The 25035-nt window shown below is 43.6% G+C and overlaps 1 protein-coding gene across 1 annotated transcript; it reads left to right on the top strand.

Annotated features, from left to right (window-relative positions):
• Positions 1-7543: 7543 nt before the first annotated feature.
• Positions 7544-22249, top strand: LOC119396031 (39S ribosomal protein L19, mitochondrial). Its single transcript, XM_037663071.2, has 6 exons — positions 7544-7621; positions 7792-7906; positions 13885-14009; positions 15199-15333; positions 16106-16293; positions 21652-22249. The coding sequence occupies exons 1-6, from the start codon at positions 7567-7569 to the stop codon at positions 21922-21924; spliced, it is 891 nt and encodes a 296-aa protein (XP_037518999.1). The 5' UTR covers positions 7544-7566; the 3' UTR covers positions 21925-22249.
• The last annotated feature ends 2786 nt before the right edge of the window (positions 22250-25035 follow it).

Raw genomic sequence — 25035 nt, 5'->3', positions numbered from 1 at the left:
AAACCACAGTCAGCATTAGCCAACACGATTCAGCACTTGTATCACGCTATATACTAAACACCATAGGTTTTCACAGATACCATACACTATTCTCATTTTAACTGATGTGTTCTAACGAATATTTTCACTTGTTTATAGTTTTTTATGATAGTTTTATGTCCTGCTTTACATCATAAAAGTAGAGGGTGTTAATGCCCGATTTCAACTTATAAAATTGTCTTTGAGGCTATAGTTGAGAAATGTGGACCAAAGAAATCCTCTTTACTTCCCTTCAGACATTTCGTATTAATAACGGCTTGGAAATCTGGCTTTCTTGTAGTAAGGCTCTTACCGCAGAGAAGGCTAGTTTTGTAAACTTTTAAGCTGCTTTTTTTTTTTTCTTTCTTTCGCTGGGACGCTTTTTGGTAAGAAGCCAACCTGTGTAAATCCTAAAGCTGGCTTTTTTGCTATGGGACGCTTTTAGAGGAAAAGCCCACTTCTGTGGGCCCTGCGAATTGTTAGAGCGATTGAAAAGCACGACCTCAGGATACTTACGTTCGCTGATGGGATTTCTAACATAATGCATTCTAGTGCCTTGTATTTCTCGTTAATGGGCATGTGAAACATTAATAAAATGTTTAACAACGCTTGAATCAACGAGGACCGCATTAGTTGGCGTAATTAATTTTATCGTTACAAGCATAACGAGCACAAATAGCTAAGTTAAGCTTAAAGAGCCGAAATGCCCGAGTTTAGGCCTCGTCACATTACGTATTAACGCGACTTGGTGGCGCATACTCAAAAACTGCGTTTTTCGAAATCGGAACATAACTGCAGTAGGTACATAAAGATGAAAAGTGGTAGGAAACGTGCAGCTTTGCCATACTGCAGTACAATCCTCTCTTCTTTACCGTCATGCTTTTGTATGTTTTTGTTTTATTGCGATAGCAATTATATGGACATATCCCTGACACCAGGCGCATTTTGCCGTCGCCGTGATGTTCCGTATAAAGTCGAAATCTATGACATTGTCCCCGCACGTCGTATGTTCCACGTGCGAGCGAAAGCGATTGAAGGTCGCTGACGACTGCTGCTCAAGCAGAGATGAAACGCGCCGGCCGTCTCCGTCGCGCGAAAGAAGCACGGAGCACTCTAAGAACTGTGACTCTCTTTTTATACATGTGAGAGTCATATGTGCAGCACTCCTTTAGAGTGGCACGTTGACCCTCTTTAGGAGAGTCGTGGAACGCACGACTTTCCAAAGGAGAGTCAATGCACAACTCTTCTAAAGAGCGTCAACTTGCCTCTCTAAGGGGAGTGCTGCATATGTAACTCTTACATGTATAAAAAGAGAGTCAAAGGACACCTTTTTTTCTTAGAGTGAGAGGTGCCGGAGTGGGTTGCGTGGCTCCGGCGGAAAACGCGTATTTTGACTGGTCGGGTGTGGCCGTCTTCGGTCGCGCGTGCCGTGTGTTTAGAGGAGATCAGCAGACGTCGTCTCATACCTTTGTACGTGTGTCGAGTTCTTATCGCAAAGTTTGCGCTGGTGCCTTAAAGAGCGCGATGGCCGCTTCGCTCGCTGCAGCGGCCGCGTTTCGTTACGCCACCGTTTTGTTAGTTACGCCAGGTCGCATGCTAAAGGAGTGAGCGGCTAGTCTTACGTCGTGTAATTCAAATTTGCTGCTATCGCATTCATTGCTTGGCACTTGCAACGAGCAACGCGCGACACTCCTTGTTCCTCTTCCAAGTACTTTCGGCCGAGCACTTCCGGCTTCCGAATATTCAGAAAATACGGTACGAAGAACTTTATTTAAGGATCAGGAGAAGTGCCACCCCTTAGGGTGACACCGCGGGCCGCTCCCACGTGGGGACAGTTAGACCTAGCCTAACCGCCGCATCGCAGGCTCTCTGGACAGCCCAAAGTTGATGCTGATATTCCGAGCTCTTGAGGGCCGAGCTCCATTTCTGCTCTGTGATGTCCTTATCCCCACGTAACGAGGGGCACCACCAAAGCATGTGCTCTAAATCGCACGTTCCCCCGCAGCCAGGGCACTGCGAGATGAAGTCACTTGGGAATAGACAGTGCATGAAAGCGAGATTCGGATAAGAATTAGTTTGTAGCATCCTAAGGGTCATCGCCTGTGGTCTCGTGAGCTTTTTGTGTGGTGGAGGAAATACTCTTCTTTCCAGATAAAATTGCTTCGTGAATTCATTAAATGTGAATAAAGTGTCTCGAAACTCTTGAACCCTGCTCTGTGACAAGGCTTCTCCTCCCGCGCGGAGAGTTAGTACGCGCGCTTGGGAGTGGGCGATGTCGTTGAGGTTGGTGAGGGAGTCCAAAGTTTGACCTAGGTGTGCCGGGAAACAAATGATTGTGTCCATAGTTATGGTCCGGTTCTTAAGAACATCATGTGCCTCTTTCGCTATGGAGCCCGAGGCAAACGCCCTGACTGCCGATCTAGAATCCGAGTAGATTTGCGTCCTCTTATCATCCAAGAGTGCCAAAGCAATGGCAACCTGCTCCGCTTCAGAAGAAGTGGTCCCAGTCAGGGAGGCCGACGAGATGAAACGAGACGAGACAGAAAATGTTTTATAAAAATAAAACTGGTACAAAATCGATTATTCTTGTTTAAGATAAGAGTTATATTGGATACGTATGACGTCGCAGCGTAACTTTACTTTACCCGCCGCTTTGGTCTATTGTTTATGGTGATTGATTGCTGACCCGAAGGTCGCGGGATCGAATACCGGCCGCGGCGGCCGCATTTAGATGCAGGCGTAATGCTGGAGGCCCGTGAGCTTAGATTTAGGTGCACGTTAAGGAACCCTAGGTGGTCGAAATTTCCGAAGTCCTCCACTACGGCGTCTCTCATAATCACATCGTGGTTTTGGAACGTAAAACCCCAACGATTGTTGTTATTATTGTTAACTTTACTTAGGATAAGGGCCAATTAGCTGTCAGGATAATTAATGAAACTTAATTGAATGATTTCATTGAAAAAGCAGACGCTTTTCTTGTGGGAAGCTGTGGGCGTTGCGGCACCTTGCGTAGCAGATCTCAACCAGGCGCTTCTTTCTACCTGGCCTCCGAGATCGGCTTCGGCCCCGCGCGAAGCACAAAGTTAAACGTAGGAATACCCCATGACACACGAACGGCCGACGTGCGAGGGCCACTGTCGGGCACCTAAGTGAAAGATTATGGTCGCCTCCAGGTCTTTCTATCTCCCCTTGGTTCGCTACCTTAGCAGCACCAGTCACCGTCTGAACTGCATCGCACGTGGTGCTGTAGAACTTCCACTGACGTCACTTAGAAGAACTGGGCCCTGGTCGAGTTGGAATACTTGTGGTAGTACTTAATACTTCTCCTTATGTGCATGCAAATAGAGCGCACACATACAGTGGGACATTTGAGACTACGGCGAGGTCACTGCGGTCCTGCTCTTTGCGTCAGGAGAGGCCTTTGGCATGAAAGGAAAAAAAACGTTTAGACGAATACAAAATAAGAAACGACAGGAAAGGCATCACAATGGAGAACTACGACATTCGCTCAAAACCAAGAGTAAACACAAGCTGTTTACAAAAGCGGCTCCGGGGAAGTGAGGAATAAGTATAAACAGAAGACAGACGTTGAACAACGGCGAGACACTTTTCTACGCAATGCACAAAGAAAAAAAAAGACATACTCGTTTGGCGTCGTTCATGGCTAAACCGTTTGCCGGATCACTGAAAGTACACGCGGACAACTTCGCGAAGGACGGCCCATTTTGTATCGTGAGCAGCGAGCGTGCAAAGTTAAATTGACGACCAAGTGGGCTGCAATCTCTCTCGTACGCTTGAAGAGGCGGTAAAGAGGATGCTTTCTTGGCGTCCGTTCTTTGATCTCCTTTTTTTTCTGTTTGTCTACGGTTGCCCGTACAACATTCTTGCATATATAGGCGAAAACTGTCGTGTATCAACCGAACGTAAACAGTGCAGGACGTCAGACGGCGCTTCGTGAGTCAAGTGGCGGAAACATGACTCTTCGCATTTCACGAACAAAATTACCAGTGGCGTCGTTTCGCTGTGTCTGGTGTGCGTGTCCTAACTCACTTTAAGAAAGAGCGACAAAGCGAAACGACTGGACGTACATAAAGAAGTTGGCGTTCTGGAAAAGGGAGAATACACAGCGGCCTCAGCGGTTATGGGGTTAGGGCGGTGTTGCGAAGGTCATTCCAAACTCAATTTCGCCGGCGTTGATAATGCCTCAACGAGAGTGGGGAGAAGGACAAGCCCCCCTCTTAAATCTTGCAATGCATGCCCTTAGAGTGAATAATGTAAATCAATTTTATTTTCCAACTTACAAACCTAGTCCGTGGGTGCCTTGACTAAAAAGCCGCATCACACAGTGTGACGGGACAAAGGAGTTACTGGCAGACAACAGAGCAGAGAGAATAAGACGATATCTAGGTGACGAAGCGTGAATGGTATTAGATGTGATGGAGACAGCTAACGGAAATTAGCTCATCGAACAGCATTAGTATAACAATCACGGAAATTGGGCTGAATATTCGTAGGTAGAGAGGGAAAGAGAAATTTTAAAGGAACAACGTGAAACAATAAATCAGTTTAGACTGATAATTTTTTTTAATAACTCGATTATCGTTAATTTTGCCACCATAGATTCCCTATCAGAAGAGAAAACGAAGGTCAAAGATTCATATTTGAACTTGGTGACGAAACTCCAGAACTTGAAAGTCAATGTGACGTCATGATTTCAAAGTCTGTTGTTTCTATTTTTGCTACATTGGCCCACTAATATCTCTCGAAACTTGCTACGTTAAGTCGCTGACTCCCTTAGAACACAATGCAATTAACTTTTGCCAGTAAGAAATTACGTTGAACCTAGCGACGTCATCGAAACCAATGACGTCACGGCAAGCAGTGCGGGAACCTGATGGCAGCGTCGCCACCTGCATCTTTTTTTTTCTTTTCGCAAGTTATCCCGCTTAGAAGATATCTTATCGCGGCAAGAGTAGTGCTTTCGGTATAGTGAAAAGGTGGTTTATTAATGCTCCCAAATTGATTTTTCTTTTTGGTGTCCCCTTCATATAATTACATGCCCGGAAATGCTAGCTTGGCTGGTCGCCTGGTTCAATGCGCCTCATTATGGGAACGTTTAAACGTTTGCTCATCAGAAAGCTGCATATATGCAAGTTCTATCAATGAAGCATAGCGAATACATGAAACAGTTTAGGGAAAATGCATTTATAGTAGTTGACGGAACACTTCTTACCTGAAGATAACTGAGTGAACATTGTACATTCATTGTAAAGACAATGAACATATTCATTGCAAAGACAATGTTAGGCTGTCAGGGAACATATACCTCGAAGATTCGAGGGTGATAACGCGACGCTCATAGGCGTGCGCACGGTTTTCCATTAGGGGCAGCCAAGTTTCACCGTATACGAAAAACATTGAAATTTGTGACGTCTCACCCAACGTTTATAGATACTTTTTCAGTACCTAGAAAAAAGTGTCTATAAACGTTGGTCTCACCGACATTTATGCGGTGTGGATTCGGCGCGGCACTCAAAAATGAATTTTTGACTTATTTTGTCTTCAAATAACAACTAACCCATTATTGGGAAATTAATCATGGTAGAATGATTCTGGTAGAACACTTCTTTTTCTTCTCGGTCGATGTATTCATCCTGCCCCGCCAACCTCCGAAAGCTTCGTGCACCTAGCGCAGTCTTGCACTGCCTCCAAGATCGGAGGCACCTCACCTGGTTTTCCACTGCCTCCGTGATCTGCCCACTTTCGACCAACCTATGATATCATTTGATGACAGCATCATGTGACGTCACGCCAAAATTTGTGTCGTCATGGTGACGTCACAAATTTAGGCGATCTGGGACGTCATATGGTGACGTCACCGCGTGATGATTTTTTTGCACCACTCGCGTGGTCCCCGACGCCGAGGTACGCCGGCGGTCAATTTTCGCGTTTGATGAGGCATCTAAGGCTTTCGCCTTAATAATCTGTCGGTATAGATTGATTAGAGCTTCCTTTAATAAGTGCTGAAAATATCTATCAGAATAGATGAATGAATGTGAGAGGCGACATGCTTACGAATGTTCTACTGTCAAAGTGCTGCGCTGGGGGTATAATTTCTTCGTCGGACGGAAGTGTGCCAGATTGTCAAGGCATCAAATGTCTCTATCTTTCTCTCTCTCTTTATTTCCTTCCCACGAGCGAGTAACTTGTTAATATTTAATTTATAAATTTGATATAAATTTGACAGCTGTTTAACTAAGATATGAAAACTAAAATGCCATACAGCAAATCTTTTTTTCGTTAGCCACGTGAACATGGCAGTTTGCAAGGTACGTGAAATTCTCACTTTTTCAAAATTGCTCCCCGCGGTATAGAACGGCCATATCGTAACGGTCGCCTTTAAAAAATATACATGCACCAATTCGAAAAGAAAACAGGATTACATATGAAGTTAGAAATGAGGGACCGTTCAACGACCGATGGAGCGAAAATTTGAAGGTGTAACGATTTTCAAATCTCTGAATTCTTTATTTTCTTGCGAAAAGTTCGGTCTCACTCACAAAGCCCGCGCTGTTCGTTGCGTGGAAGTAGCTGCCTCGCAAAAGTCAGTCCGAATAGATAAAACGCTTAATTATTGCTCGCGAACGAGATGATCCCGAAAGCGGCTTATTTTTACTGGCGAAACGCGCCTGCACGAAAACAAATGTAGTATTTTCTTTTTTCTCTTGAAATCCAGACAATCGTGACCGTGCCAAATGGCACATAAAGCGATCAGGAACATAGAGTGTGGCCTTGCTGCGAAATCTACGCAAGAACAATGACGCGTAATTATTTCATAGCAAAGTTTTAAGTGGCTACTAATATTTTATTTAATGGAACACTAAAGTGAAACGATAAAATAGACTCATAAATTATACTATGAAAACGCTAGTGTCATAAATGCCATCACCATAAATTTATTTAATGAGAAAATCAGTCAAATGATTCACCGTCGAAACCTCCTATGCTGACGTCACGGATTTCGAAGTGTTTTGCCGTATTTTGGCCACATTCACCCCATGAAAATTTCTGAAACTTGGTATATAAAGTATCTGGTTCCTTCAGAAGACAACATAATTCAATTTTACTGATAGGCCCTAGCAGAGGTCTTCAAAATTTATGACGTCACGCTGACTGGTGCGGCAATTCAAAACGGTGTCGCCACCCGCATTTTCTTTTTGCACGCTTTCTCGCTTACCAAGCGTCTTCTCGCAGTAAGCGTGGTGATTGTGGTACCGTGAAAAACTAATTTACAAATACAAGAAAAATCGTCTTGCCCAAGGCTGTTCGAAACACAGTTTCGGTTTCGGTCCCCAAAACCACTCTCAAAACAATGTCATTTTAGAAGTCATATGAGAATAATGTGTGCAATATTGCCGCAAAAGTTTAGCAAATACAACGCAAAATTAAGCAAACAGTTACGTTTATTATAACTTGCGGGTAAAAAAAAATTGAATGGCAATTGTTCTCCCGTTCCTCCTTTTAGAGGCAGCAGCGGCAGCAGTAAACATGGCGGCGTCCAGGGTGCTCACGAGTTTATGCAGGCGTGCATACCTTCAAAAGCGTACGTGAGCGAATTTTATACACCCAAGAACCATGCTTTATTCAGTGCCGTTTTATTTATGAAATACCCGCTTGCATGAATCAATAGCTGTGATCCCCAGCTCGTCGTTGTTTCGGTAAGCCCTTATAAAGGTCTACTGCTGATGGATATTTTGTCGAATGGTTTCGCAGCATCTTGCAGGTTTCTCGCTGTGCAGTCACCTCAGCCGTCCGACGCGCAAGCGGAGAATGTCGTCGTCGACAAGAAAAATCGTTCAAAGTTACCGGACAAGCTTGTCGACTACAGGCAAGCGATTCTGCTTTTTTGCGGGTTGAGATAAGTGTCAGGGTTCATACTGCTTGTGTAACCGACGTTACTCCCGATTGCAAGGCACACGATCAGGCTTCAACGCAAATGCCTATTTCTGTTGTAACTTCTTTCATGCTCCGAAGACTGCATCTTACGCAAAGCATCGCGAGTGCGTTGACACTGAATAGGCGGCGAAATGAGACTTGCGAGGTAGCCTGTAGTAGCTGGTTGTTTATTGATTAAAAAAAAAAAAACGAAACTAACAAAGCTGCTGCTGACCGCACTGTGACTCTCACGCCGAGTCTGCTGAAACCATAAATGCGACAGGCACTGTATATGCGCTATAAGAAGAAAGGACTGCGTTATGTTATGTTATACGTTATGTTATGGAAAGCAATGCATTTCAAAACTGTGTTTCAGCGAAATGACTCCTTCTTCGATAGTCCGGTCACATGATGAACACTTGTAGAATAGTCCTATACATCTGATGTATTCACATAACAAGTAGGGCGTGTGAAATCGGAAAACATTCAAAAGCACGAAAGCTATCCTAAGTACGCTTTAGCACACTTTGTAGCATGTTCAATCATTACTGCACACGAAATAAAGGTTGCTGGAGAGCGCAGCCTGACCGCCGACGTAAAACACGGAAGTTTCTTATAAATATGCTAGTTTCGCATCTCTCCTGCTGTGGCTATCAGTGAGCATATAAGTAACAAACATTTTTTTTGCTCTTGTGTTTGTGATCCGTATGTCGTGCTCGATTTGTAAATGTATGAAGTTTTCTTTTATACGTAACGTCCTAATCTCCGATTTTTTTTTTCTTAGTTCATCCGGAGTAAAAAAGGCAATAATTCATTTGCTCTTGGATATGGTGTGGCTGGGCATAAAGGGTCGTGAGATGTGGAACTGCCCATAGTGGTGTAGCTTGCACAGGACACGTTGTTGACACTAAAACGTGCAAAGGCAAGCAAGACGGGTGGCTTAAGGCTAGCGCAAATGCTGGCAGTCTTCATTGGAAGCCCAATGTCTTGTATCTCGGGGCAGAATGACGTGGCAAGAATCGGGGAAAGCTGCCAATGCGACACGGCAGCATGTGGTAGCCTTGAGGAACTGTGCCTCTTCATTCGAGTGAGAAAGGGTTAAAGGTAATTTGTGCATGGCACAAATCATTTCAGACATGGCACGCCCACTTGTGTCTGACAGCCAAGGGCAAGAAATCAGCATATGAGGTGAATGGTGGCAGTCTAAACTCGTGAAGTAAGAAAATATCAGGACTCGACCTGGTAAATTGTATCAGTTGTAACTTGTCTGTAGGAGAGGTGCCAGCTTTTTGGTGTACTGCTGCTATAGAACACATAAGCGGCACAACACTGTACAGCCGGCCAAATCTTTAACTATTGTGCCCAGCGGCAAATTTTTTGTGTGTCAGCACCATATGGTTGGACAAAGTAGCTAAAAATTGTTCTGTGGCCATGTGCTTTGTGGGCATGCGCTTGCCCTCACCCTTTCTGGAACCTAATTCAGTCGTATGGCGAAGATACACATAAGAAATTGCTGCTCGCGAACGTTGGTTAAAGATTTCAGTGACCGTACATTTCGATTCAATCGATTAGCAAAGAATCAGTGGGCATCCCGAGCTTAAACTACGGCGGTGTACTTCTAACTGATGACATCGATAAAGCTTCTTCCTTCAATCGCTATTTCCAGTCTTCCTTCACACCCCCCTGTCACACTGAATTACCGCGTATTCCCGACAATGTGTTTCAACCTATGCCGGAGCTGTTCGTAACGCATGGTGGTATACTTAAGCTACTTGACAATATAAATGTTTCTTCTGCAAGTGGCCCTGACGGTATACCCTCTTATGTGTTGAGGGCTTGTTCCGACATAATTGCCCACTACCTCGTTATCATCTTTCAGAAATCATTGCGTACTTGTTGCTTACCCAGGGAATGGAAAGTTGCGAACGTGGTTCCGATCCATAAAAGCGGCCCAAAAAATATTGTCTCCAACTATAGGCCAATTTCTCTATCGAGTGTATGTAGTAAAACAATGGAACACATAGTTTACAGCGCCCTAATGAAACATCTAGAAAATAACAATTTTTTACCGAATTTCAGCACGGCTTTAGATCTGGCCTTTGTTGTTCGACACAGCTCCTTGAATTCAGTCATGACCTTTTTCATTCATTTGATCTTGGTGTACAGACTGACTGTATATTCCTAGACTTTAGAAAAGCATTTGATTCCGTTTCCCATGTCTTGCTGTTACATAAACTTTCATCGCTCGGTATTACTCCTGCATTGGTTGATTGGATTAAGTGTTATCTACAAGATCGCATGCAACGTGTAGTAATTAATGGCTCCCAATTTGAATACGTTACTGTTACTTCGGGAGTCCCTCAGGGATCTGTTCTGGGGCCTCTGTTGTTTCTAGTGTACATCAATGATATTGCTCGAGATGTTTCATGCAAAGTACGCCTGTATGCAGATGATTGTGTGATTTACCATTGCATTCGATCTGTCTCTGACCATGAGTACTTGCAACACAATTTAGATAGTATCATGCACTGGTGTTGTTAGGTGGCGTATGTCTCTGAACCCTAGTAAGTGTCAATGCATCTCCTTCACTCGTAAACACGATCCATACCTGTTTGATTACACATTAGACTCTGTCCAGCTAACGCGAGCAACTGATTATAAATGGGTCATTCCACGCCAACTGTCCCAGCCGGGGCGCTCGACAAAAATCAATTTCTCTGAAAAAATCTGAGAAAATTACACACATATAGACATTAGTCCTGCAGTATTTTCCCAAAATATCTTGAGCGGCAAAAATTTTTCGGGCACGTGAGCGCTATTTGAACTTCTCGATATGGTGGAAAACCAGGTACGAAAGAAAAATTCGCTATAAATGGACCATTTCACGCATTCATTCTAAACTTGCTTTTTTGTGTTTTTAGAGCATTGCGCTTTTATTATAGGACAGTTGCTTAGAGTAGCTTTATGTTTTTCACTCCTTGGCGCGTAGGTAAAATTGGGTAAATTGCAGCGTTTTCGGGAATTTTTTTACAAAAGACGACTGTAGATCAAATACATCAATTATTTTTATAGAACTCTCCATAAAACGTACTATTGTCTAAAATTCTTGTTATGCCTGTGTGCGGCGCACAGGCTTTAAAATAAAATCTTGAACTTGGAAAAAACGCTACATTGGCCTATGTTCAGACGTCTGTAGCACCCTAAGGTGGTCCAAGAAAAAATAAGCAGAAAAGCGCATACGATTGAGAATCATAACAACTTCGTCCACAGAAAGTTTAATCGAAGTAGTTTTTGTTTTAGTGAAGAAAAACTTTTTGGAAGTTTAGTCCCACCATTGCATTATTTTGCTATGGGGGCAGTACAAACCGACTGAATTTACTGCATAAAAAAAAGAGGTAATGTATTCGTAGCACATGGTTTTCAGCTCCTTTTGTTAGTACTTTATGATGTATATTACATGTCAAGGAGACGATAAACAGAGGTAAAAATATAACAATACCATTGGCTTAGATGCCAAAATTCCCCCAATAATGAATAGCATTACCTATTGCATTGTTTACGCACACCGGAGGCGGAGGAAGCGGCGCCGGACAACCACGCCACATAAATAGGCTGTTGTGATTTCATAACAGCTGTAAAACAGTGCATGTTACCAGACTGACAAATTCTACTTTAACCAAAATCTGCTGCCTGCAACCATCCAAATAAGGATGTGAAAAATAGCCTGGCATATCCCGTCCGTAGTGTCGTGGTCGACGGACGGAATGCGTGAATACGCGGCGCGTTGTCACATCATGTGCCGTTCGTTGCGGAATACTTTGATGAACTCCGTTTGGATCCGCTATAAATGACCACGCTCACGCCTCCTTTCTCCGGTTTACATGAACTTTGAGACTTAACTTATTTTGACGCCAATTGATTCTCAGAGCCGCATGCAATAAGTAACGCGATTCATTATTGGGGAATTTCGGCATCTAAGCCAATGGTGTTGTTATATTTTACCTCTGTTTATCATCTCCATGATATGAAAGTACTAACAGAAGGAACAGAAAACCATGTGCTACGAATACACTGCCTCTTCTTTTTACGCAGTAAATTCAGTCGGTTTGCACTGCCCCCATAGCAATATAGTGCAATGGTGGGACTAAACTTCAAAAATTTTTTTCTTGACTAAAACAAAAACTACTTCGATTAAAATTTTTGTGCACAAAGGCGTTGTAATTCTCAATCGTATGCGCTTTTCCGCTTATTTTTTCTTGGACCACCTCAGGGTGCTACAGACGTCTGAACACAGGCCAATGTAGCGTTTTTTCCAAGTTCAGGATTTTATTTTAGAGCCTGTGCGCCGCACACAGGCATAACAAGAATTTTAGGCGATAGTACGTTTTATGGAAAGTTCTATAAAAATAATTGATGTATTTGATCTACAGTCGTCTTTTGTAAAAAAATTCCCGCAAACGCTGCAATTTACCCAATTTTACCTACGCGCCAAGGAGTGAAAAATATAAAGCTACTCTAAGCAACTGTCTTATAATAAAAGCGCGATGCTCTAAAAACACAAAAAAGCAAGTTTCAAATGAACACGTGAAACGGTTCACTTATAGCGAATTTTTCTTTTGTACCTGGTTTTCCACCATATCGAGAAGTTCAAATGGCGCTCACGTGCCCGAAAAATTTTTGCCGCTCAAAATATTTCGGGAAAATACTGCAGGACTAATGTCTATACGTGTGTAATTTTTTCAGATTTTTCCAGAGAAATTGATTTTTGTCGAGCGCCCAGACTGGGACAGTTGGCATGGAATGACCCAAATACCTTGGTGTACATTTTTCATCAAATCTTACTTGGACTAAACACGTTGAGTATGTTACAGCGAAATCCTGTAGAATGTTAAATTTTGTTAAACGAAACTTCCGCTTAGCTCCTCCCAAAAATCAGAGAATTGCTTTATTTTTCGAACGTCAGACCTATGTTAGAATATGCCTGTGTGGCTTGGGACCCGCAGAGTAAAACCCTATGTAATATGCTCGAGCTGGTACAAAACCGTGCAGCCCGTTTTGTCAGTTCTAGCTATGACTTCACGTTTAGTGTTACTGCAATAAAGGATAGGTTGGGGTGGGAACTACTAAGTACACGTAGAAAAAACGTTAGATTAGAAATGCTTTTCAAAATCTTTCATGGCTTGGTCAAAATAGATAAAGAATCTTACATTTTACCTCCCCATTTCTTGTCTCACAGAAGTGATCACTCTCTAAAAATAAGAGAAAGTTTTTGCAGAACAAACGTATACCAATACTCGTTTTTTCCACACACAATCTCCCAGTGGAATCAGCTTCCAAAGGAAATTGTTGACTGTCGCACTGAAACTTCGTTCAGAGATATACTGTTACGCTCATAGTTTTCTTCTTTTTTTTTTCCTTTTTTGTTGTTGATCTTGTTTTCATAGTTATCCATTTATGTAAGCATATGTTACCCTGTGTATTCCCCCCTGCAATAATGCCTTCGGGCGCTGCAGGTACTTTAAATAAATAAATAAATAAATAAAGGAAAAAAACGAGTATTTTGGGAGTATTTCTGTCTCACAACTCTAATCGTCATCTACCTCATGTACTTTCCTTGTGTTATCACCACGGTCCCAGTACTTCCCGTTCACAAAAGGCGTTCATGCTATCAGCACGACACGGCATTCTTGATGGGAAAGCGGCTAGAGCCGGCTTTTCAAGAAAGGAAATGCAAGCAAGCCGCCAAATGACGATTATATAGTTGTGTGGCAGAAATACTCCCCAAATACTGTATTTTTAATAGAATGTAATATCCAGACCACACCAAGCACCTATTTCAAAGGCATGTTTCATAAGATTCAAACGTTGCAAGTTGAATTTGAGTCATGCTGGTGAGAACATGATGATTTTACCCCTGCATCTATCTATCAGGTTTATCTACCCAGAGTTCCTTCCAGACACAGACTTCAGCCTGAGAAATTCAATTAGGGAGAAACTGGAAAGAAAAGACATGCTTAATCGGCGATCAGTCATCGAGATCCCGGAATTCTATGTGGGTAAGACGTCTTTCTTTTCTTTCTTTCTTTCTTTCTTTTGTTATTATTTGTTTTTTCCATGCCCCAAAACTGCCTTTGTCTTTGTTGGTTGCATAAGGTTTCTCGCAACATTGTCGAGCATGAGATCTGTTGATGTCATCTGTACGAGTTTTCTAATTAGCACTGTACAGCTGTGGGGATGCCAGGGAATGGGTGTACGAGGCTTCTTTCAAACGCAGCAAGAAAAAGCCATGTGAAGTCCTTGTTTTTTTTTTTTTTTTTCTTGTAATACATCTTCTGCTGTTATTTACTGGCATGTAATGCTAGTAATTTACAAGTACACTCAAGGAAAATATTAAGCTTGGGTAGATTGATTTTTTTTAACTGCATTGGAGTATATCAGCACTTTTTGCACACCAGTAAATGAATTATTTTGTCGTAAACAGCCACCGAAAGTCCCTGGTACCTATGCTCAATTTGAATCGCCCGTGCCAAATGGAGGACTTGACGACATCACTTCGGCTGCTTATTTTTATGAATGAGCGAGCGTTCAAGAGCTCCACAGTCATAATATGTAGCAACAACTCTGGTTTACTGCTCGTTTATTGTCAACATTTTTCATCTGTAGGCCATTCAGTAGTCAGAATAGATGATCTGACGTCATTTATTGATGTACCTACAGAGCATGACAGAGGGTGCCACTCCAGTTTCTCAATTTCGTTGTTTCCTCATTTACAAATGCTCTTCTCTCACCAGGAATTGTGAATTGGTTTTTACACAAGACTAATCTTTGAATCTGGCTCAACTTAATATTTCCCTTTATAGTGTCTCTTTTAATAACACAAAAACTCAATTTAAACTTTGGTGTACTGTCGGCGTCAAATGAAACGCGAACAGCGGCAAGCTTTATGGTATAGTGCGTGCCGTCCAGTCACCACCATGGACAGGCACGCACATTTGGTTTGGCAGCACTGCGCCTATGTGCGCCTGCCTATAGTGACGAATGGACGGCGCACACTATACCATTGCTAATGCTTGCCGCTTTTCACATTTCATTTGACGCCGACAGTGCAGTACAGTAAATGCTCACTCGCTGATACCATTCACATTTGACATAACTGTTTAATTTGACAAAAGTCATTATCCAGTCATTTCGACTGTGTATCACTGTGCCTGCAATACCTTGTGGTGTTCCCCGATTGCTACCCAGGCTCTATCATGGCAGTCACAGTCTCGGACAACAATGCTCCCGGCAAGCAAAACCGCTTTGTGGGAATCTGCATCATGCGCCATGGCGTTGGTATGCGGCACCAATTTACGTTGCGAAACGTCATCGAACACCAAGGTGAGATCATATGTAGGCGATGCCACTTATCACAAACCTTAGTGTGATGAGGCACCCGTTCAATTATCCTAATGCTTGTAATTAATGGACTGCCTGGAACAAAAAAAAAAGAAAAACAGCTAGCCAGCTGAAACACAGTGTTAGTAATCAGGAAAAACATGTCAGCGATATAGTTGTTTACTTGTGCAGTGGAGAAGCAAGACACGATAATGACACTGTGGTGTTTATTTGATATGAAAACATGCTAAGTTCATAAAGTAGCCAAGCCACCGATTGTGGCTTGTCTACTTTGTGCACCACGTGGCACATTTAGTGAGTAAGAATGTGATGCAGAGCCAACGCTTACTCAGCCACAAACACAAGAGCACCCTCACAAAAAAAATGACGCTACGGGTTCACACCTTGTTTGCCATACATAACAATGCATGTTTTTTACCTTGAGGCACAAAGCACACATCAATGCCATTTGTAAGAGTTTGGGATGGAGGTGCAAATGTTTGCAGAATTTTGTATTTTGGTTTACATTTTCCACATGTAGGTGGGAAATGCAAATCCATATTGTTATAATGAGACTTCACCATATTGTAAGGAATTCCATGTCTCGTATGTTGTGTTAGAACAACTTGTTTTGCGACATCATGGATAAGTCAGAAGAGCACACCATAACTCGCCATCGCACATGCTTCCATTCACTTTTCTCTTTTTGCAGCAGAGAACAAAAGCCAGCACACAGCCTCGTAAAAATTAGCCTGTAGCCCGTGTTCTTTTGCAGGTGTGGAAATCATGTACGACCTGTACAGCCCTCTCCTGCTGAAGATAGAAGTTTTGCGACTTGAAAAACGTTTGGACGAGCACCTTCGCTACCTGCGAGACGCCCCGCTCGAGTACAGCACGTTTCCCTTTGACATGGAGGCTCACACTCATAACGAGGGAGCACCTGTGCCAATAAACACGCTCAAGGTAAGACCTTTGGCGTTCTTTTACCATTATCTGACCCGTAGAATGCGTACTCAGAAACTGTGACCTCTAAAACTGGGCTGTAGGAGGGCAAATTGGAGGAATAAAAATAACCAAGATACTGCAGTGGAACCTCAATTATATGTCCCCCATTTTCCGACGAGTCACATTTTACAATGAATTGGTTTGGTCCCAGCGAAGCCCCCATAGAAATAATGATTCAAAACTTCGGTTATACGACACAATGTTACGCCAACTGTGCATCGTACAACGACACTCCGATACCACTTGAGCCCCACCGCGGTGGTCTAGTGGTTATGGCGCTCGACTGCTGACCCGAAGGTCGCGGGATCGAATCCCGGCCGCGGCGGCTGCATTTTCGATGGAGGCAACAATGTTTGAGGCCCGTGTACTTAGATTTAGGTGCACGTTAAAGAACCCCAGGTGGTCGAAATTTCCGGAGCCCTCCACTACAGCGTCTCTCATAATCATATCGTGGTTTTGGGACGTTAAACCCCAGATAATATTATTATTATTATGATACCACATGAGAAAAAAAGTCGCCTTTTTAGTCGAATGTAACGATGATCAGATATTCGCGGGTTTCAAATAAAAACTTGCGTGCCCCTGGGTTGATGATTAGGATAAAATAGCGAGACAGGTACAGTATGCAATTCCCGAATGGAAAATTTATTCTCTTGGCAGTTTGTTTGCTTCTGTGATCCAGCTTTTCCTGGCTTTAAGGTCGCTTCCGAGTATGCCTCTATCGCATAGCACTCAAGGTCCATTGCCTGGATAAGCTCTATCAGCACGGAGTAGCTTCAGCTAGTCGGCAAGCTAGTCGGATCTTGTTTTCGAGATCCGGATATTTTCACTTTATCGGCCCGTGAAAAATTTTCTTGGTCTACATACAGCTGAAGACTCCTTCCTTTGTTTGCTGTCTTCGGTAACGGGCGTCGAGCACACAAAAACGACGCAATGCAGCTAGGTATCTTCACCGCACAAACTAACTTTTTGCTTGGCGTGAGCGTTCATAATAACAGTGGCACAACGCCAATTGCGCACAGTGGCACAACACCAAAAGAGAACAAGTACAATGCGCACAGCTCCGTCGTGCGCGCAACTAATAAAATATGCTTCCTCCCCGTTATGTGATGGCGATGACACCGTATCTGACTCTTCTGACGGAAGGCTGTTGCCAACGCGGTTTCGGTTTTGTTTTTACACGCAGGCAATTTTCGAACTCGATTTATCGGAAAGAAGATGCGCGTTGGATATTTTTTTTAAAGTTGAGAATAAAAATTTGCTCGTACCTCCTTCAAATAAATGCTGTCATTTTAAGAAATAATTTGATATACTTTCCTTGGACGAGTGCGGGGTCGTGCCGTGAGCTTATTCAGGCTGTCTGTACCCATTTTTTGGGCAAGGCTCAGTGTCAGTGGCTATATTCTTAGTTTTACGATTATACGACTGTTTTGCGTGGTCCCCTCAAAGTCGTATAATCGGGGTTCCACTGTATATATGCAAATGGCGCTACATTCATAGCTGGAAGCATAAAAAACTTAAATGACACTCATTTGAGAGGTAAAAGAAGAAAGCAAGAAGGCTGGTCTCTTCCCGAGTGTGTGGAAGACTTAGGGTTATGATACTAATAATAATGTCTAAGGTTTCACGTCCCAAAACCACGATATGGTTATAAGAGATGCCGTGGTGGGGGCTTTGGAAATTTCAACCGTCTGGTGTTCTTTAACGTGCACTGACATCACAGTACACGGGCCTCTAGCATTTCGCCTCCGTCGTATAGATATGGCACTAACAGATGAAGCACAGAGCATCCCGTTAACCAACAACGATGTTATACAACACTGTGTTTTCCTGGGATCTGGAATAGATGTGCTAGGTGGTAGCTCTACAAAAGAAACACAGTGGGGAATATTGTCTTTACAACAGTATTAGGAAAGGGAGCCATCAGTGGAATTTCAAAAATAGTGAAAGACTGGTCTCTCCTTCTCCTCGAATGCTCCTCACCATGTGAGGAGGTAGAGCAGGGAATGCACGTACCTACTAGCAGACAAAGAGGTTCTTGCTGCTGCTAGCTTGACCAGGTGCACCCTGGTGATATCACAGATAACGTTAGGAATATTGGAAAGGCCAGCAGAGGAGCACAGGATTGTTTTAGGGGCGAAGCACCTTAGGGTCTAGGCTTGTCCATCGTGTGGTGCCCGTGCTCACGGCACAGCACCGTGTAAAATCCCCTAAAAAAGGTTTAACAATAGACTAATATCAATCATAATTGTGACTGAACAATATAAAACACCTAGAAGCACAAACCCTTTATGCTGTTCGGTGATTTCAACGTAGACATTATGGACCTTAGGACCTAGCTTTGTCGTCGATGCGCACTGTCCGCTGTCATGGTGGTTGGAAAACCATTGCTATAGTCGAAACGTGTGTATGTGAATAAAAAAAGAGGTTTACAATAGACGAACAACGTTCATAATTGTGACAGAACAATATAAAACGCCTACAAGCACAAACCCTTTATACGAGTCGGCGACTTTAACATACACATTATGGACCTTAGGACCGAGCTTTGTCGTCGACTCTTTGTCACTCAATTTACATTATATGGGGCAGTGCTTGGGTAACATATGTGAGACACAAAAGAAAAAGGTTGAACGGTACACTAATATCGATCATAATTGTGACAGAATATAAAACTCCTACAAGCACGAACCCTTTATACTAGTCGACTACAGCGTAGACATTATGGACCTTAGGACCTAGCTTTGCCCACTCGTCATCATTCACTTCATGGAGATGCGTTCCATTTTCTTTTTTTGATATTGTGGTTCGCCCACTGGTCGAAGCGCTACTGCGTTTGGCATTGTTGATTGTTACGGCATTCTCAACACGATGCGCATGTTTACTTGAAATGTTAAAAATATATCGGAGGCGTTTCATGGGCCCCTTAAATGGTCCCTGCAACACTTTGCGAATCGTCAAATAGCTTCATTCAAGGTGTTCATTGCCTCACAAGTCAACTGGCGCAAACATTTTTAGAATCCGTCAAGTATGAGCGGACTTGCAGGGATTCTTCGCACGTTTAAAGCACTTTCTCTTTCATACCAGCGAGCGCACCGAAAGCTACACAAGGGAAGAGGGCGAATGACAAGGGGTCAAGAATCACGCATCATGACCTTGAGCGCTTTCATTTTTTTTTTTCTTCAAACGCGCGGCTTACTTTCAGTGATCGCTACACACATGCAGGCGCGTGGCGGCATCCCGCGGCGGCTGGGGTAACTATTGAGCTCATGATGCTCAAATCAGCCAATGGCCGTGGACTCTGGGTTTATGGCATCATTTATCGAGAGAATAGGGAGTGATTTCTAGCTGACTTTGAGAATTAATTGTAAATTCCCGGCCGCACATTGCGCTATAATATTTGGCTCACGAGTTCTCGGGAGCCTCGACTGTCAATTGGCAGCATTTTCTTACCATGCTGAAAAAGTGTTGCAGGGCCCTTAACGTAATCTAAGAATGCAACTAAAAGCTTAATATTCAGTGTCACAATAGCCCTCAACGGGCAATCCGTTCTTATTCAGTGTGTTCAACGGCTATAACATGTAGTAGAACCTAGTAGAACCCGCAAAGGTTGGAACTTCAATACGCATTCACCTGTTGACAGTTTTATACAGAGTGTAAGCATGCTTACTTGTGTGCCTTAACTCACTTGTGTCGAGAGACGAGAAAACCTCACACTTGACAGAGGCAAGAAATGGTAGTTATAGTGTTGATCTGTAAACTTCGTGGCCTTCTTCTGAACTCTTTTAAGTCTCATAACATCTTGGATGCGTTAAGGTAGGTACTCCCTACCGCCAAGGCATATTCCAGGACAGGTCTCTGTAATGTTTAATTATGTTTGTCACTAAAGGGTCACTGAAGTGGTGTTTTGAAATTATGTAAGCACCTAAACTACCACTAGAGCGAATGAATCATTCACACCATAATCTGAGTTAATGACCAGGCAGCCATCAAGGCAGCCATGTGCAATTAAACGTTACCCTCCTCCCAACCTTGTCTTCTCGTTCACCATGTGGTCTGGGCTAAGTTGTGCCTGCCGCAATCCTCCACCTGTGGAACTCTTCACTCCCACAGACCCAGCCTTCCTAAAGCCACTCGCATTTTTTTTTATTATTATTATTTGCTACAAGCATTAAAAGCCCAACTATATCGGGTATGCAAGTGATGTCCCAAACAGTGCCATGTCCCAAGACAGGTGTGATTGAAATCTTTATACAGTGGCACGCCACATTCAGTAGCAATGGGTATATAAGCGCCGTGCACCTCGGGCCATCTCACCCCTGAAGAAGAAGCCGGTCAGGCTTCGAAACGTCGGGTTATTTAAAATAAACCTTCTGGTTGGAGATTTCTCTTTTTGCCTTTAGTCTTTCACCCAACCAGGCAGACTTCTGCCGAATGTTTACCTTTAAATCATGACATACCGTATACACGACATACCGTATGACGTTACTTGTGTAATGGCCGCAGGCTTTTTTCTGAGATTTGATGTGAAAATCGCAGGTACGGCCATTGAGCGGAGCAAAAGACACAACCTTTTTTTTTTTTTTTTCGTACATGGTTTCAGCAATGCCTTTATTGAACTGCAGTACTCGTACTGCGGGAAGCAAAAATGAACCTTGGTCACTTCCACACGACGAGTAAAGAGGAGGGCTCCTTTACTCGTCACATCCTCAAACTCACCTGTGTTCCAGATGTGGTCGTCCTCTCTTCCATCGAGTTTGTTCAATATTCCTGTGACCTTGAAGCTTTTCTGCACCATCTTGAAGAACACCCCACGCCACACTTCAAAAATCTAGTGGCGCACATCCACAAGGGATGCCATCCAGTTGGTGTTGTTTGGTGGGCGGCAGCGCCTCAGAGGCAGCTGTTAAATTTCGAAGGCTGTGCTTTTGCTATCCGGAGGTGCCGAAAACTCAGCACAGCTGCCTTGTTTCGCCCCCGAAAAACAAAAAGCTTCAGAATTCTAGCACCGCGCAACTCATAATACCGCTAACCTTCTAAAAAATTAATGGTGTGTCTAATATACGGGTAAATATTAAATATATATTTTGTGGGGGGGTTACTTTAACAAAGTACTGGGTGCGGCTATTACATGGGTGCGGCCATTACACAAGTATATATGGTCTTGTGCGCTTTATGCAGGGCGCTTAGATCAGTCGACTCAGAACTGTTTCAGGGTTCCTCTATTGTGCATGTTTCTGATATGCAGCTGCTGAACGTAGCATAAGTCTGTCCAAGTACTATTTTTGTGCTTTCTCTCTCTCTCTCACTGTGTAGGTGAAGCTGAAGCCGAAACCATGGCTGGAGCGCTGGGAAAGACAGGACCTGAAGGGCATACAGGATCTTGGCCTGCCACAGAAGTTCTACGACAAAGCAGCCGCCGTAGCAACGCCATGGGAGCGCTACGACCTGATGAAGCAGTACCGCCAGGTCATCACCGAGGAAGACCAGCTGCCCATATGGGAGCAAGTAGAACAGCACCGCACGAACGTTGAGGACACACAGAGACGTGAACGACGGCGCAAGCTGCTTCAGAAGACCAAGACGTGATTGGTGCAAGGGGTAAAATGGACTGGTTGACTGTCATTGCAGCAGTCACATCTATCTACCGTCATCGTGCAGATTAGAGCACGTGACATCTGCTATGATCCTTTCTGGGCGCCAGCTTACAACGCTGTTAGTGCATTTTAATGCATGTCATATAGAAGGTCAGAATGCGCAGTCCACGGTCATCTATAATGAAGTCGCATCCGACAAAAGCACGTTATATATCCGATATTCTTTATAGATATGTATCTATTACAGTGTAATAGTGCTGAGACAGTTTTATTCACTTTGTTATGTCCGATAATTCATTAAATTCATGTTCACTGTACTTCTGTCCCCGTAATGAGGCAGTGCTGCCTGCTTTATGTCTTGTTTTGTTTTCTTTTTCTTGGATAAATTGCTGGCAAAATGCAGCCTGTGCAGCCATCATCTGTACTGATGGAGCGTGTGTTATCACTAGAGGCCGGATTTTAGGCAAATGCCTATTTTGTTCCTTGCGCTCCTGTCGTGCCATTTTGACATACGAGCATGAATTAGAGGTTAAGAAGGGCTTTTATAGTGTTTTTATAGTGCCTATGAATGCCTATTTTTGGCGTTCGTGCCTAAATGCTTACAAATGCCTATAAATGCCTATTTTCAAAATTAGCGCTTATATGAACGCTATTTACCCTCACGTTTCGCTCCCGGGTGTTGTTTGAGACCACTATCCATGTTACCGCGTAAGACTGACTGTTGGGAACTATGGGGTTCAACCTATAGACCTCTAGTTCAACCAACCAGCAACCGCTGGCAGCAGTGAAGCGGGACACGCCGGTGAGCATTCGCCACCGCGCTGACGTGGCCCGAGCGGTTGGCGAAGGCGAAACCGACGCGGAGAGTGAGTGGACAGTGAAGAGCAAAAAGATAAAAAAATGTGAACTGCACGCAGCTTTTGTTTTGTTTGTAATTTACTTTTTAAGGTGTTCACTGCAGTAGCGTAGCCAGAAATCTTTTTCGGGGGGGGGGGGACAGGGGACAACCATACTTTATATATGTTCGTGCATGCGTTTGTATGTGTACGTGTATATACACACATGCAAAACTGAAACCTCCCCCCCTCCTGGCTACGCCAGTGGTTCACTGCCAGGGGAGAAATTGGCTCTACGCAATTCGACCCGGCCAATAGGAGTAATCGCTCCCTTCTGCTCTTTTAGCAATCTGGCTGTCTGCTCCTGCTCTGCACTTCTCAGTCATGCCGGAAAGACAATCAGGAGTGTGTTGATTCAACAGTGGACACGTGACTCACTCTGCAGAACACGGGAGTGCGAACCGTGCGGGACAACGCATACTATGTTCAAATGTTGACGCCTTTGTGCCATCTTAAGCAATAACATTTTTGTTTTCCTGTCGTAGATAGTGGTCGCGCACGTCTTCGTATGAAATTATTTGCATTTATGTGAAAATTTATTGTGCCTATATTTACGATTTTGGAAACCTAAAACATTGTTTTGCCTGCCTATTTTTGGCACCTAAAACAAGCTTTTTTATTGCCTAAAAATCCGGCCTCTATTTATCATACCTTTCTCAATATTCTGCGCTGTGAAGCTTCACTGCTGTACCAAGGACATTTGGACAAATGGTCTGTATGCATACATTGCAGCGCTAAACACAAGTGGTGCCTGGATGTAGAATAGCGCATGAAATAAATGAAGATGAGAGAGGTTTGTGTTGTCAGTCATGCATGGTTCTTACTACATTAGCATGCTACTTTGGTACTCTTTGAAAAGGATGCAATTGCCCTAAAGCCAGCTCCAATATCCCTATTGACAAACAATTACAATGCAGAAAGGCTTTTGTGAATTACTCCATCGATCTCTCTGGGATTTTCATTAAAGATTATTATCTCTATATCCACCGATCGCTTCAATGTGCCCACTGCCAATTAACGCATAGCAGCATACTTCAGCTTCTGCAGAGAGGAAATAGATTGTTGCTTCCTGATTCCCTGTCCACATTGTATGCAAGAGAGAGAAATACTCTGTCCTAAGGTCTTCCCACGCTATCAGGGGGTGTGAAGCAGCATCAACGTGGCGTTTAAACCACTCAGTCCCGCTGCCTTCCCTTCCCACACTTCTCCAGCCAACTTCTGTCGCTCCAATGTCCCTGGCCACTTTTGCAGCTTTCTACCATTGCCATAACACTGCAATTAAGGTGTCCACCAGTTTGTGTTGTGTTTTTTTCTCATTTTTTCAGCACATCTTCTTGGCACCACCTAGAGAAAATCCTTCATATCATATGTGGAATACATGATGAGTGGTTTTCAGCGCAAACGACGAAACACAGAGAAGAAAGAGGAACACGAACAGAAGCACTGTCTCACAACTAACTTTATCAGCAACGAAACCACACGTTTTAAAGCACAACCTACCGTATTTACTCGATTCTACCGCGCCCTCGATTGTAACGCGCACCCGTTTTCCGCGACCAAAAAAAAAAAAAAGTAATACATCGATTGTAACGCGCACCCATTTTTAGTGAGAGAAAAGAACAAAAAAAGTCCGTAGGTGTCAAACTTCGCACATTCAGAAGAACAAGCATTTGGGTTTTAAAGAACTAAAGTTTCAAAAAAGTAAAACACAAAGTCAAAAAGCGGGCCTTGCCGCTAAAACTGTCACCACTACGGCGGCGATACGAGTCGCGTAATGGATCAGTCCTCGTCGCTGTCGGACAACTCCTTGTCGCTGTCAACGCTCTTTGATTTCGGGAAACGCTCTTTGATTTCGGGAAGCTTTGCTGTAAAAAATCTGCTTCTGTTTGCGCCAGTCTCACACGCACGTTTCGGGAACTCCGAACTATTCGCAATGCCCATAGACTGTCGCGCCGCCAGGCGGTATTCAGGAGCGTCCTCTCGAGGAGGGTTAGTAGACGACAAAATGGCAGCCCTTCGCAATCGCTCCCTTGTTCGGCTGTGCTAACCTCAGTGTTAACGCGTTGGCAAGGAAGGAACACTACGACTTGGCATGTTCTCTGCATCAGCGAACAAACCGGGCCCTCCGTGACACGAGAAATCTGATTCGTTCTTGCGAGGCACGAAGTTTTAGTGAAAATACGTGGCGACTCGCGCTTTCAATGCTA

The sequence above is a fragment of the Rhipicephalus sanguineus genome, chromosome 6 (genome assembly GCF_013339695.2).
Source record: "Rhipicephalus sanguineus isolate Rsan-2018 chromosome 6, BIME_Rsan_1.4, whole genome shotgun sequence".
In the NCBI taxonomy this organism is placed as follows: Eukaryota; Metazoa; Arthropoda; class Arachnida; order Ixodida; family Ixodidae; genus Rhipicephalus; species Rhipicephalus sanguineus.
The sequence above is the reverse complement of the archived record's forward strand: the minus strand, read 5'-3'. Positions and strand labels throughout refer to the sequence as shown.